This window comes from Prunus persica, chromosome G8 (genome assembly GCF_000346465.2).
Source record: "Prunus persica cultivar Lovell chromosome G8, Prunus_persica_NCBIv2, whole genome shotgun sequence".
Classification (NCBI taxonomy): Eukaryota; Viridiplantae; Streptophyta; class Magnoliopsida; order Rosales; family Rosaceae; genus Prunus; species Prunus persica.
This window is the reverse complement of record NC_034016.1, coordinates 14,264,280-14,279,585: the sequence shown is the minus strand read 5'-3', so window position 1 is coordinate 14,279,585 and position 15,306 is coordinate 14,264,280. Positions and strand designations below refer to the sequence as shown.

Below are 15,306 nucleotides of genomic sequence, written 5' to 3'. Positions count from 1 at the left end.
CCACACCCTTTTCTTTTCTTTCCATATCTCTCCCTCTCTTTCTCTCTCTCTCTCTCTCTGTCTTTCTCTCTAAATTTCTGAACACACGCAGACATGCACAGATCCATCAAGCCCACCACCACCAAAACCAAGAATCCAGCTATCATTATTTTGTTCACATTTGTTAGAAACACTTTAGATTTCTTGAAGGGCCACCAAATTGTTAGAAACACAATGGAAAAATCTGAATTTGTATTAACGTGTATTCACATCTGTTTTATTTACACAACCGCAAAATAATAATATACAGCTGAGAATGAAAGCTTTTAGACATTAGAAAGACACAACTTGTATACATATAAATATTAGCAGAAAGCTAACCAGACTCTGATCCTCTACATCAAAGAATAAAGTCATCGATCTAAGGGAGAAAAATATGGAGCTTGGGACATTCTTTTCGGAGTTTGACGATTCTCATCCGCCCTTGAGCTTATTGGTGAAGCTTGTGGCATGAGCTCTGACAGTCGAATTCTTTCACTGCTTATTTTGTTCTGTAGAAACAAAATATTAGGATCATAACATAGTTTTTGTATACATTGTACATTCCTGTATAGCAAAACAAGCTCAAAGATAAACAAAATGCTTTTGCAGTGCTAAAATTTTATATACCTTGTACTTCAAATCCTGCAATTCTCTATCCATCAAAGTAACCTTGTTCTTGATTTGCTCGAGTGCCTCTTCAGCAACGGATGGGTTTATGTGGGTTGATGGTTTTGTTATTCCAGCAGCCTGAAAGTTAGTTCAAAAGAAAATATAAGTCCAGGTTTGGTTTCCTAACTTCTGAGAGTGAATTAAGTAACCTCATGGCCTTTTAACATACCTTCAAAACACTAGTACACAGGCCTAACAATTTCTGTGCTAGTTGCAATTTCTCCTCCTCAGTTTCCTGTAGCAGATTAACTTCCATTGTCAGGCATCAAACTGTGGGTTGATTTTGCACCTCTGTATCTCTCTCTCTCTCTCTCTCTCCCTCTCTCTCTCTCTCCCACACACACTCACACGCATACAGACACACAAGACAACACTAACCTTCAGTTTGGCACTCAATCGTTGCTCCTCATCAAAATCAACATAAGAATTCCTCCCACAGGAAGCACGAAAGCGAGCAAGCTCTTCCTTGACACGAGAAAGAATAACTTCTGTCCGCCGGAGCTTAGTGCTTAGTTCTTCATTCTGAACTTTTAGCTTGTGATTTTCTTCCTGTTGCATTATAGACAAGACTCACTCAGATTGGCTAGGAGTAGAAATGATAAGTAGAGAAAATACAGATGCTGTGCTTAGACTTCATTAGCAAGAATATCTTAATTGGAAATATCTTGCCTTGATTTTTGCATGATGATGAATCCGTTGCTGGAGGTTTTGCTGACCAGACAGCTTATTTACTTCCCCTTCAAGTTCCATCACCTTCTTTTTATGATTTACGTTCTCCACCTACCCAGATCAAAAGTAATAAGCCAAGAAATAAAGAAGATAAAAGATTCACTTTATTTAAGGAATAATGTTTCAAAAACAGTCTCAACCTTCAGCATTTCATTTTCAGTTTTTAGAAACTGATCTCGCTGCCTAAGTTTTTCCAAAGCAATTTGCACAGCTATGAGTTCAGCCTGTTTTCGGTCAATTTCCTCGAGCCACCTGGAATATGAGGCTTAAAGAAACTTAGGCATATGGAAGATAGAAAAGTTACTAGAAAATTTGGAAGTTTTGAAGTACCATGTACTCACCCTTGTCTTTCCTGAATGAATTCATTCAGCTGTTTTTTCAGCTTAACTACCTCCTGTTCCTGAATGAAAGAGTTAATTACAACGAAACACAACAAAAAGTTATCTATCCGAGTTTCAATATAATTAAAGCTGAATACCTTTTCTTCGGATTCCACACTATGAAGCCGGGCCTTCTCTGTTATTTTCTGCACTTGTTGATTATCCAATAGTGACTAGCATTCACAAAAAGGGAAAAGGTGAGATGATCATTGCAGTTCGTTTTTGTTAAAAATGTAAATCATAATTGTGCATCAGTAATATAATTCTGTGATATTTGTTATATTGTGTAAAATAATTTACCACGTAAGTGGTCATATCCAACTTGACTCCCAGTAAGTCCCGAATTACATCATGGGTCATGCTTTCAGCAGCAGCCAATTTGGAATTCAAAGTAAATATCTGCACCACCAAAATGGAAAAACAGGATTAATTTGTGGTAGACAAACGTATTTGTAAGAACCAAATAGGACAGTAAAGCCCTACCTCTTTTTGTCGACTCAATGCTAAGGATTCAAGCTCTTCAATGCGGACCCTCGAGGTTGTACGTTCTTCATCCTTCTCAGATTTTATCTGTTGTGCCAAGCCCAAGCCAATGCATTTAAATGGGGAACCAGAGCCTCTAGACTTTGTGGCATGTTTCTCTGACTTGTTTGATGAACTTGTGGCATGAGTGGAATGGCCTTCAGGTCTGACTTGTTCAGCCATGGATTCCAATGCCTTAAACTGTTTGCAGATTTTGTAGTTACATAATAACGCCATGGAAAGGAAGAGAAGCAGAAATTTTTTAAGGAAAAATGGAGGCTCTAGATACCATGTAGAAACAGATTCTTTTCATATCTAAATACACAGTATTACATGGATTTTATATAAGCTGCAATGGTCTGGGAGTTATATCCGAATTGTAACAGACAACAAGGCAATGATGGGTATTAACAAATGTAACAGAAATCTCCCTAACTTGCTGTAACTGTCATGAATATGAAGGGTCTCTAACAGAAGAACTACGAAAATATGTTTTTAAAAAGTTCATCAAGACAATGAGATTCAATCTTTTCCCATACCTTCTGCTTGTACTCACAAGCCTGTGCTTCTGCATGCAAATTCAGCTCAGAGATATGTGCTTTAAATTGGGCAATCTGTCAGGTAAAAACAAAACCATGATATTGCAAAACTATAATCACAATAGATATGATTGAGTCTGCACTCCACAGTCATATCAGAAAACTATGGTTCAACGTTGCAAGCTCAGATCAGAGTTAGAATTTATTGCAGTACAGGTGCTACAAGAACTTCACCTCTGCATCCTTCTCAGCTATATCCTTCTCAAGTATTTGTATGTTCTGTAGGGCTTCTTGAAGGCTTTTCTCTTTCTCATCTAAATATCTATTTTCAAAAGAAAAAGAAAATTCATTATTTAGTGTCTATTTATCAAAACAGTTGAGTGTGTTTGTGCACTTGAAACAAATTAATGGGAGGATGTGCTCTAAACCTCTTCATGTCAGCATTAGCATTTTCAACATTCTGCATCTGATGTTTCACAGCATGAAGTTCCAATTCAAGCTCTTCTCCATGCAGCCGTTGTCGTTCAGCTTCTCCCTTAACAATATCAACCTAGGCAGGAGTCCATAGGTCGTGGTGATGATATGATAGATAATATACAGAACTAGAACAAGATTCACGTGACTTAATCGCAATCAAAGACATACCTTGTTTTCCAGCACGTCTACAACACGTTCAAGCTCCTCAACAGACCTCTCTAAGAGCTTCACCTCTGCCTCTTTGTCGTCAGCATAGTTCTTTCTTAATTCAGCTATCTGAAAATTAGTACAGCAGACTAGAATCAGTATATGTAAATTTGAAGAAAAAGTAGTAAACTGTTTGTGCTGAACAAGCATGTACCTCTTGAGCTTCATTTGCAATTGCTTCAATTTCATCCGCTCGTGCTTGTTCTCTTTCAAGCTTTTCCTTCAACTTAAGCATCTCAATGTGAAGAAGATCCTTTTCACTAGCAAGTTCATGCATATTGCTCCTCAAGGATTCATTCGAGTTATTCATTTGGTCAAGAGCATTACTTATTTCCAGGAGTTCCATTTTCAAGCTCTCAATTATCTTCTGTCTCTCCGTCAACTCCTTCTCGACAGAATTCTTTGCTTCCAAAGCATCTTCCATATGAGCTCTCAGCTCAAGGTTTTCACTGGACAGCAATTTTACAGACTCGCGCTCTTCCAATATACCAAACTCAAGAGTGGAGATTACGTCTGTTTTCTCCTGCAGTTGAGTTTCAAGCATTTGGCTGTTAGCAATGGCCTGACGAAGCTCGCATGATTTTGCTGAAAGCTCATCCTCTAAAGCCTCCAAAGAAGACAATATTTCCTCAATTTCATCTTGTTGATCCTTATTCTTAGATGCCGATTCCTGCAACATGCTCAGATCAAATAACAATCCTTTAAGAACGTCATCCTTCCTTAGTAATTCAGCCTGAAGAGACAAATTTTCAGATACCAGCTCCTTAGCATGGCTCTCTAAGCAATCGACCTGCTCTATGAACTCAGATATTCTCTCTCCAGTTTCACATATTTCCTGAAACATTTTGTCCACAATGATGAAACCTTCGCCCTTTAAAATATTACGTAATATGTTACTCACTGAATCCACAGTTTCCACTGAATCAAGGCACTTCTTACTGTTCACATTTGACATGGTGAGGAATTCATCCTTGCTTTTCTTGAGAGACAAAAGTTCTTCCCTGAAGAGAACATTCTCTTCCTTCAGTGTATTAGTTTTGCTAAGACAGATCTGCAACTCCTGGCTTTTTGAGCACAGTTCTTCCATAATGGCAGACTCTGATTGTTTGAGTTCATACAGTTCAGCACTTTTCACCCTTAGATTAGTCTCCAGATTAGTAATATGAATCTCCAACGAGATAATTTCATCTTGCAACCTGCAGTTTTCTTTATCAAAGACATTTATACGGTTTAATGAAGATGTAAATTCAGAATTCTTCTCTGCCAAATTTTTTAGGGTCGTGCTGTTTTCTGTATTTAACTTCCCTATCTCAGTTTTAAGTGACTCATTTTCCATCTCCAAGTGACTCAATCTGCTCAGCTCAGCATCTTTCTTCTCTACAGCACCTTGAAGTCCATATGATGAGGTATGCAACATGCAAATATCATTCTGCAACCTTTGGTTGTCCTGATCAAGGACAGAAATCTGTTGGGCAGAAAGTTCTAAGTTCATTTCCTTCATTTTTAAATCTTCTCGTAGTTTTTGGTATTCAGCTTCTAGTGCCTGAACGTGGCTCGACAGCTTCACCTCTGTTTGCTTAACTTCACCAAGTTCACCTTTCAAGGCATCATTTGAAAGAGCAACGTCCTTTAGCAACTGAATATCTTTTTCAAGAGCCTTGTTCACTTCATTTATTTGTGTGATCCTTAAAGTGCTTTGGTTCAGCTGTGACAACAAATCCTGCCTCTCCTTTTGGGCTTCCTTTTGCAGATGAGCACCCTCAACTTCTTCATCCACTAAGGACTGTTCTTTCAACAGTGCATCAACCTTCGAAAGAATGAATTCTTTCTTCAAATCTTCAAGCATCACACAACAAGTGATATGCTCTCTCTCCATATCAACTTTGTGCATAGCCATCTCTTCTAATTCTGATGTCAAGATAAGTGACTCAAAGTCTTTCACACACCAATCTATCATGAAACACTCCGCTTGAGATTCAAGTGCCTCCTCTTTATCTTTCAGAAATTTCTCTTGATCCAGAAGGGATGCACCAAAATTTGAGTTGCTCAAATCGAACTCTTTCATTAGAATAGCAAGCTGAGATCCCATATAATTAGACCTTTGCAGCATTAACTCCTCTTGAAACTTAAGTTCTGATATCTGTTCCTCGAAAGTGTTGAGCTTCATATTAAGCTTCCCAGCTTCCTCTTCTCTCCTTGTGATGTGATCAAAACTGTTCTTAATGTCGGTCAGTAATTTCCCCTTTAGAATCTGACACATCTCAAGCTCTCTTTTTGACCTAATGTTGTGTTGCCTCAGATCAGCTATACAAGAACTTGATTCACAAAGTCCACGTTGAAGCAGACTGTTCTCTGCATTCAGCCCAGTCACTGTTTCCAGCAAAAGTCCCATGTGACAGAGGTGTAGAACTGAAACTGCACAATCCTTCACAATTATCTCAGACCAGATGTCCTCAAGTGATGAACGAACTAACTTTGAGGAGTCTGAAAGCAGAGACTTCACACTGCGGAAATCAGAGGCTAAAAGCATGAAATTTTCGTTGTAATTAGCCTGGACCTCTGCAAGCATGCCCTCCAGCTCTACAACCAGAGCCTTTGTTTCCTTTATATCTGAGGCAAGCAACTCTTCAACTTCTGCAAATTGTTGATTGCTCAGATGATTGATGGACTGCAAGCTTTGAACCTCATTTAGTAACATATCCCTGTCACTCGTTACTGAGGCTTCCATTTTCTTCAGCCTTCTTATTTCAAGCTTCATTGTTTCATTTGATATCATCAGTTCATTGATCATAATATCTGCTTCCTTTATGATATCCTGAGCCTCTTCGAACTTAGGAAGAATGCAAGAGACCTCAGCGGTTTTCTGATCTGCAACTAACTTTGCATCATCAAATTCTATTTCCATTAGCTGCGAGGGAAAAAAACCAAAGAAGTTGATAAAGTTGTTCAATGCCAAGATATACGCACAAGTGAGTTAGAAATAAATTTACAATTACGTACAACACAGGGAAACATAAGAGGATTTATCAAAAAAGAAAACATAAGAGGATGGAAAAGGACAATGGATTCAGGTATAAGCAGATATTATCATTATTATCTCAGAAGGTTGCTTTTGGTTTTTCTGGGTACACACAGATAAGCGGAAGTCTTGTCAGACAGTAGGATGTAGCTCAACCAAGAAACAAAAATGAATTGAATTTGAAAATACAATGGTTTACCTCTTTCGTTTGGCACCAATGAGAGCCAGCTTCCTGCACAATCTGTTGAAATGCTTCCAGTCTATGATTGTGAGCTTCCAACTTCACTTTCGATTGCCTTTCTAAGTTATTCATAGTTGATTGCAGATTAAGGACCTGAGTTATGAGATATTTCATGCTTTCCTGACTCTGTTGCTCGGACTTGCACATCGCTTTGTTTTCTTCACGTAGTTTGTCCATCTCAGCCTGTACCTCTTTTAAGCTATCAAGGGCAGCTTCTATTTCCTTTTTCAGAAGAATAATGGTAACATCTCTACCACTCACTTCCTTGGAAGGTCTGTCAGACTTCAAATTTTCCCAAGTGCATATATTAGCACTAATACTCTTCCCGGCTTCAAGAGAACACTCAGATAAATCATCTCTTAGGTCTTCAACAAACTGTTTGTTTCCATTCTGGTCTATCATTGTTCCCGTAGCTATCTGCAACAATATTTAGGCATAGCAATTACAAAACAGAACACTCTTCAAAGAATTCCTCTACAACATAGACGTGAACCTCAAGATCAAGCTATCAGGAAGCAAAGCATTAACTTACCCATCCACCTCCTTCTCCTTTGGAAGTCTTACAAGATACTTGTGAATTCTTCATTTCAGAACTTGTCTGATGCTCCGCATGTGTGTTCATGCATGACCTGAGTGTGGATACACCAGTTTTTAGCTCAGCTAGTTTCTCCTTTGTCATCAAAATGTTTTTCTCTTCAACATCTTCAAGCTTCTGTTCTATAGTGCAAGTACGTTGCCGCTCCTCAGAAAGCTCCTGCCTTAGATTGGTGCAGGTTCTCTCCCACTCTTCAACTTCCCCACTTAGAGACTGAATTTTTTTCTCTCCTTCTGCTATCACAGTTGCCTGATCATTGAGAACGGCAACCTTCAATGAGATCAAGTCTTCTGATTCACTAAGCTGAATATTCTTATGCTTTAAAGCGTCTTCATAATCAAGTTTCATCTCTTCTAATCTGTTCACAACAACAAAAGCACCTGTTGCACAAACTGATGTTTTTCTTATCTGATCTTCAAGCAGCTTTACTCTATTCTCCAGCTTTTCCACTGTAGATGTCTTTGCATTCAACTGCGTTGTCATCATGACCATTTCTGTCTCCTTTTCAAGACATTCCTGCTCATGTGCTTCAGTAATAACTAGTGCCGCTCCTCTCAAAGACTTCAGCATGCACTCCACATTACTTTTCTTGTTGTTTGCATCCTCTAAACACTTCCTCAATTCTTCAATCAAAAATTCCTTTTCACAGATGGTTTGTACAATTCTTCCAACTTGTTGCAAAATCCAAATCCTTTTCTGCGGAAAGGAATGGGATATAAGGTCAAGTTGATCAGAGGCACCATCTAGTACCTCACACCCATCAGAAAGAACTTCTTCAATCTCACTGGACAATAATGCCCATTCTTCTGATAATGTTCTTGCTTCCCCATCTTTCTCCTCAAGCTCTTTACCTAACCTTTCATTATCTTTGTTCAACATGTACAACTTTTCTCGCACATCCTTCAGTTCAGCTTCCAGAATCATTACATTTTTGTTCATCTCCAATTCTTTCAAATGGCTATCATGAATTTGCTGCTGAAGCATGCCAAGTTCTTCCTGCATACAGACAATCACCTCAGCAGTTTCAGCCTCAGCCTGCCTGCAGACTTCATCCATTTCTTCTTCATTTGACACTTGAAATGCACGATCACTTTGGTACCACGTATTCAGTCTCTTTGCTTTTTCAAGGGAATCTTGCATCCTTTTCAAATTTCCCTGTAATCGCGAGTCATGATTGTTTGAGCAGTTCAAAGGTGATAAGTCTCTAAACTCCTTAAAATTACGTTGTTCCTTCAGAGCCTTCAATTCAAGCTCCTGTTCACTCAAAAGCTGCACATAATGATTGTTACTATTCCTCATATCCTCAAGCTCATTGATTGACAGAATTTGCTGAGACTCGAGAGCTTCAATAATAGACTTAGCCTCTTGCAATTTGCTGTTTGCATCATCATGTTGTTTGCTTATCAGAAAAAGTTCTTCATTTGCCAGCTGAAGATCTCTATTTAAGAAAAACACCCTTTCTTCTTGAGTAGTCCTCTCTTCTTTAAGAATGATATTCAGAATATCCAATTCTAGCTGTAAATTCAAAATCTCTTCCGCATGTTTTCTTAGAGGGTCATCCTTCCGTTCCATCTCCTCAATTTGAACTGCATTGTGCACCTGAATTCAAAAGGTAGATTTAGTGAATCCTGAAAGTAATATCTACTGCTTCCTTGTAAACCTTGTACATAAAATACAAGAATCTAAAGCATGCCTATGCACACAACAGAAGATGCAAAGCAAACACACACGTGTCACATAAGCCTGAATAGACAATCTACTGGCGGCCATAAAGAATTGTAAAACTAGGCCACAGGATTCATTACACTAAGGCTCTATTGCATTCTACCATAAAACAATTTACTGGCAGCCATAAAACAAATTCTCATTTTAAAGACAGAAATACCTCCAAAGCTACACCGCCGTGTTGATCAAGGGGCTTGAGATTGTTCAGCATTGTGCGCAGATCATCAATTTCCCTGCAACATATGGAAAAGAACAAAACCACATGAGTATATTACTTTAAGAATTAAGGATTCCAATATAAAGGCAGAAACTAAGTGTATCAATAACCCCATGTATTGATAAAACAGGAGGACAAAATTTTCTAACCTGCTGAGTTTTGCATTATCCTCCATACAATTATTTAAGTTCCGCCTGCATTCCTCTAACTCATGGAGAGTATTCTTTAACTGAAACCATGAAACCAAATATGTTAATATGAGTAAAATAATGAAGCGGCTATTTAGAGACATGAGTAAGTTCTACCTCTGAATTGAGGGAATCATTCTCTTTGTTCGTGCACATGGTTTCCTGTTTCAATAAAAGATATATAATTAGCAAAAAAAGATAACACACAAACATAAGTATATTAATATTAGCTAGCCCTGGATTTGGCTCCTGGGGAAGCTTGAGGTAAGGAAAATGCTTGAGGAAGCCACAAACAGAAATCCACTCCCATTTTCCTTTCATTGACACCATATATTCCGAAATGAATGAAACTTAAAATATAAAGAATTACCAAATAGAATTATAGTAACCAACCTGTGGATTCATACTAAAATTTGGAATGCTATGGTTCTTAGAGTGTCCATCAAGAAATTGAAGCAACTGAAAACAAAAATTGTATTTAATTTGTTATACCAGCCATAAACAACAGCTAAAATGGGGATTAAAAAACATATTTTTGTTATTTCTTTAAGTACCTGATCTCGCAGTTTAGATACCTCATCCAAGAGTATCTCTCTCTCCCCTTCTTCATAAAAATCTTGAAACCTGTGCATGCCACAGTGAAGAGATTAGTTTAATGGATAGGAGAGTTCTTAAATTGATTGATTTTGAAAAAAACTACCTTCTAAGTTGGTCCAAAAGCCTTATATTCTCCAATGCAAAGCGAGTTACTTCGGGATTCTTATCAAGTTTTGCTTGAAGTAGCAGAATCTGTTCAGAGAGTGTTTTGTTCTCCTCCAGTAAGTAAGTCTCCACAGGAATAGAACCACTAATAAGTGACTCCATTTTCTGAATTTTGTCTTCCCGAAACCGAAGCATCATTTTAGTGCACCTGGTGTCTTCCTCTCTTTGACGAACCTGAGAGTAATGAATGCTAAGGAGTTAAGCCACAATCTCCAAATCTCCATATGGAAAAATAATAAAGAAAGAATGCACAAATACCAAACGGTTCAACTGCTCGTTTTCAGCTTCAAGTTGCTTGATGGTAGTTTCTGCCATCTGCTCCCTTCTCAAAGCACCCGCAAGTGTTGTCTCCAAAGATTTTAACTGATTCACCGTAATATTTAGCCAATGTGAGGATTCCAAAAACAAGGAAAATCTAGTGACATGGCTCATGGTAAACCCAAGAATAGTACAGCAGTCCCACAACTAAAAATAGAAAGGTGTAATCTAACAGTGATTAAGTGTTTTTCTTCTGTTGCTTGGGATGCTTATATATGAGACATTCCTAATATATGTGCACCCTGTAATGTCATTAACATGAACAACCAGCTATTTAGCATGTTTAGCATGATGCTAAAGAAGAAACAGTCATAGACACACACATAGATTTATTCACATGTTTAGGTATTTAGTTGATCAGTTTCTAGACAACATAGAAGCTAGCAAAGCAACCATACCTGTTTGGTGGAAAGTCTCACAGTTCCTTTTGATCCATTTTCCAGAAAATCATCATCACACTCGAGGTCCATTTCACATACATTTCCATTACAATCAATTTTTCGTACTTGTGTGTCTTCAATATTGGTCGAACCAAACGATAAAGATCGGGAGACATTGTGACGCTTAAGAATGAAAAGCTCCTCCTATTCCAGAAAGCACACCATTTGAACTATTAATTATTTGATATATAGAACATAAAAGAACAGGGATAATCAGCACCACCTTTAAAAGCCGTATTTGGTGTTGTAGGGCAATGACATCGCCTGTAGCATCTTCATTCACCACAGCCTGCGCAGTGACAAAGAAAGAAATATATTGGTCAATGAATTGACTGATGCTTAATAATTTAAAAAACACTAGTTACAGTATGATGCTTACATTGTTTTGAATAAGCTTTGCTCGCTGAGCAAACTTAAGGGTATTCAGTGTTTCAGCTTGACAACTGTAACCAATAGACCAAATATTAGTAAAATTTACAAAAAAAAGGTTCATCAAAGTTTTGTCACGAAGTGTATAAATTCAAATGATTTTAGAAAACTAACTAAAATAAAATAGAAGAGAAAACAAACCAGATAGAAGGGCTGACATTTGCAATGATCATTGTTTTGGAGTTTCCACCGAGTGAGTCCTGCATTTATGTGGTACCAAGAGTAACATTCTGTCTAAGAAATTTACAGTTGATTAAGGAAGAGAAGGTGGAATTACAAATAACCTGTAGAAGGAAGGTTAGCCTAGAGTCTCTATATGGTACATGTTTCAGCTTCCCATGTGCCATATCCACTAGAACCATTATAACATGACTGCAAATGAAATAACACCCATTAACATTACGAAGGGCTAGAACAAGAAACACATGAATACGCATAGGGGAACCAAGATAGGAATTAAAAAAACATACCCCAGTGCAGATAGTGATTTATTAATATTAGCAGCTTCCTTTAACCGTTCACCCTCAGCACCAGAATCTTTCTGCCTACAGAAAAACAATTGGGTCAGGAGTTATTGACATGCAAATATATATATAATTATATATACAACAAGCTTGGGTCTGACAAACATACCTTTCTGAACCAGCCAGATCAACTAGGTTCAGTCTAGCAAAACGTAGATTAGCTGTGGAATCTTTTTCCCATCTACTCTCAATTACACAAGTAAAGACACTGTGTGAACGACTGCTCTCTCTATTCATGTTTGTTGCAGCAACTTTCCTATTTGAAGAACCCTATGTGCAACAGATTACAGTTTAATTCAGTCACATGCCTGCATGTGTGCATTACGCAGAAAGAGAATCGTGTGCCTACAACTGAGAAAGATTATGATCCATGAGTGGAAACCTGGATTAGAAGCCTCAGGATATCGCTCACAGTACAAACTTCAAATTCAGAGAGATTTTCTACGTAAACACCCTTCTTAACATCCTCCCGCAGCTTAAAACAAAAGGTAAATGATAACATAATGAGAAATACTTCAAGATAATCAAACGTCATGCATTTGTAAAAGAATCAACTTACAAGCAAATTGGTAGATGATGGATCAAGGAGATCCGTAATTTGTTCATTGTAAATCTCTAAGAAAGAGCACTTGCAATTGTATTTTAATTTCTCATCCCTCCGGATTTCCTCTTCCTGAATATACAAAGATGAAGTAAAAATCATATAGTGAAAAACTTCTATGTACTCACGTATAATCTAAGAGATAAAGTAGAAAAAAGTTTTTAAGAAAACTTACGGCTTGAATCCTTGCAAATAAAAATTCGAAAATGCGGGGTGTCATTCCACGGTGTGGACTGGGCTTGGTTTCTAAGTCTTCAATCTCCCCAAGCATTGTATATGTCTTTCCACTTCCTGTCTGCAAGACCAAATCCCAAACATTATAAACACGTTGGAATAATACAAAACTACCATATGCTTAAACTGTTTCAATTAAATAAGAATCTTTCAGTTATGAGAAGTATACAACATGCTATTGCATACGCATCCATGTTATCTACGCCTTCATGGTAGGCAAATTTCTGCCATATGATTCATGCTATTTTGACCATGTGAAGCAATAATAGGAATGACATACTAGACAGAATAAATGTATAGAGAAATTGGATTATACAAATAGGACTAGGTAGGCATCAAAGATATCTCTGGCCTCCATCTAAAATTCAAGGCGCTAGATGAGAAATTTAAGCCATCTTACTTTCCCTAATACAATATTTTGCATAGCTCTGCTAGGTAATAGCAAGTCGAGTTTAACCAGTGCTCATGTAAATCGATGATAAGAATGAGGGCCAAATGCAGCAGAGCATAAGTGTGACTTTCACGGTTGCATTAACTTCACATTACTAACGGTGCACTCTGTTCCTGGTTAAACAGTACCCAACTCCATGAGATTACCTGACCGTAGGCAAACATACAACTATTATACCCTGACAAGCAATTCTCTACCATCGGGAGACCAGCCATCCTGAAAAGCATTTCCTGCAAAACTCACAAATTTAAAAACCACATGTAACTAGCACAAATGAGTAGAAGCTTAAGAAAAAAAAATAGTATATCAGAATATAATCTTGTCCCGAATCACACCTGATCAACTGTTTCACAGGCTACATGATCAAATGTGAACCGACTTTCTGGTTGCCCAATCCAAGAAATTGTCTGAGCACTTTCTTGCTTCAAACACCTGCTGTAACCGTGCATACTCCGCTCCATGCTATTGAGAGGACGGACACGAATAAGAACCTAAATCAAATTTACAATCCCATTAGCATAACTTGCAATATACTACAGAAAGTTTGCAAATTTTATTGGCCCAATCCATTTCCTTCAATCATAAAAATAGAAAAATAGAATGAACATAAAAACTCTAGAAACCATTAAACGAAAAATCCACTATTGCTCATTTGTAACATATTTTTGCCTTTTACTTGAATACAAAATAAGCTCAATCGTGAAACAATAAATGTATGTCCAAATTGGATTACAAACTGAGCTTTTTACCTGTACATTGTGATCCATCCAGAAAGAGGGATCTTCCTTGAGATCAAAGTGAGGCACTTCCACTGTATTAACCACCGTAGATGGACCACAAGAAATGGGAATCCCTTTATACATTGCGGCATAGTTCCCTCCTCGAGGACCAACACTTCCATCAACTTTATTCCGAAAACCCGAATTTGGAGGCTTTGAAACACTCTTGGTCGGTGTTGTCTGCGTCGAATTACTCTCCGAATAACTCGAAACAGCCCTCCCAGCTGTCCTCATTACCCGAGGAGTCACATTTGCCAAACCCCCATTTCCAGTACCACCACCTCCTCTGCTCACTTGGGTCGAACAATTAGCCCCAACTTCATGCGAATCACTGGTGGTCATACAACTGGGTTCAGTCTTCTGGGCCCAGCCAAATCGTTTCCGGGTAGAAAACCCAGGTCCGTGCTTGTCGGGGGTCCGAAGAGGCAACGTGGGATCAGAAGTTTTAGCCTTGGAAGCCTTAGTTGGTGTCTTTTCAACCCTGCTCCGAATACCCACTTCTTGTTCTGGTTTGGGAAGCTGAGCGAGCTCTTGAATCGGGTTAAATGGAGCTCTCGAAGACTCGGAGCTGATTCGGATCGCCGATAAGTCCTTTGGGTTCATCGGCGGCACGTTCTCGGGCTCTTCTTTCTTTTGGGAATTTGAGCGGAGGAATTTGAAATCCCTCAACATCCTGATGTGCAGAAATTCAACAAAGACAAGGAAATGGGAATATCAGAGAAACATATTTACATATTTTTGGATTTATTAGTGAAAATTATGTAAATACGTACCTGAAAGAAGAATTGAAAAACAAAATATGAAGCTGTCGAATTGCTATTATTGATTTTGCTGACGAATCTCTGGAAGTGGGTCTTGATTCAATAGCTCATCTCTTCCTTTTTGTGCTGTTGGTTTTGAGCTCGAGCATTTCTCTCTCTCTCTCTATCTCTCTCTCTCTCTCTCTCTCGCTGTGGAAGTTCAAAGTTGTTCGGAGTTTTGAACAGAGCTCTGAAAGCTAAAAGGTTAAAGGACTTGAAGGGACGGTTGAGATGTAATCTTAAATTTGAAATTGCGCATCCCGCAAATGAAGTCGCGGTTTTGGGATTTGAATTACGAGGGCTTTTTGGTCAAAAAAGGAAATATGAGGGGTATATTACTAATGACTGTAAATTCAAATTTCAACGGCTACATGCCACATGCCCTATAACTATGAGATTCGAATTCAAACAGCCCTAGTGTTATTTTGGTCTGCTTTTT

The 15,306-nt window shown here is 38.2% G+C and overlaps 1 protein-coding gene across 2 annotated transcripts; it reads right to left on the bottom strand.

Annotated features, from left to right (window-relative positions):
- LOC18768293 (kinesin-like protein KIN-12D) lies at nt 212–15,013 on the bottom strand. 2 transcript variants are annotated; one of them, XM_020570800.1, is made up of 38 exons: nt 14,841–15,013; nt 14,038–14,740; nt 13,624–13,779; nt 13,435–13,518; nt 12,779–12,898; nt 12,562–12,675; nt 12,385–12,477; nt 12,112–12,272; nt 11,949–12,023; nt 11,763–11,850; nt 11,620–11,678; nt 11,429–11,492; nt 11,273–11,338; nt 11,008–11,193; nt 10,550–10,654; nt 10,230–10,465; nt 10,084–10,153; nt 9,923–9,988; nt 9,647–9,691; nt 9,491–9,570; nt 9,285–9,357; nt 7,337–8,998; nt 6,763–7,221; nt 3,699–6,452; nt 3,506–3,613; nt 3,289–3,410; nt 3,095–3,182; nt 2,861–2,935; nt 2,283–2,522; nt 2,100–2,198; nt 1,898–1,972; nt 1,761–1,819; nt 1,560–1,671; nt 1,360–1,470; nt 1,069–1,239; nt 860–925; nt 649–768; nt 212–530 (listed from the first exon to the last, which is right to left on the bottom strand). In XM_020570800.1, exons 2-38 carry the CDS (start codon nt 14,737–14,739, stop codon nt 393–395), a joined length of 9,102 nt encoding a protein of 3,033 aa, XP_020426389.1. In that variant the 5' UTR covers nt 14,740; nt 14,841–15,013; the 3' UTR covers nt 212–392. The 2 variants fall into 2 exon arrangements, with proteins under 2 accessions (XP_020426389.1, XP_020426390.1); XM_020570801.1 differs by having other exon boundaries at nt 1,761–1,813.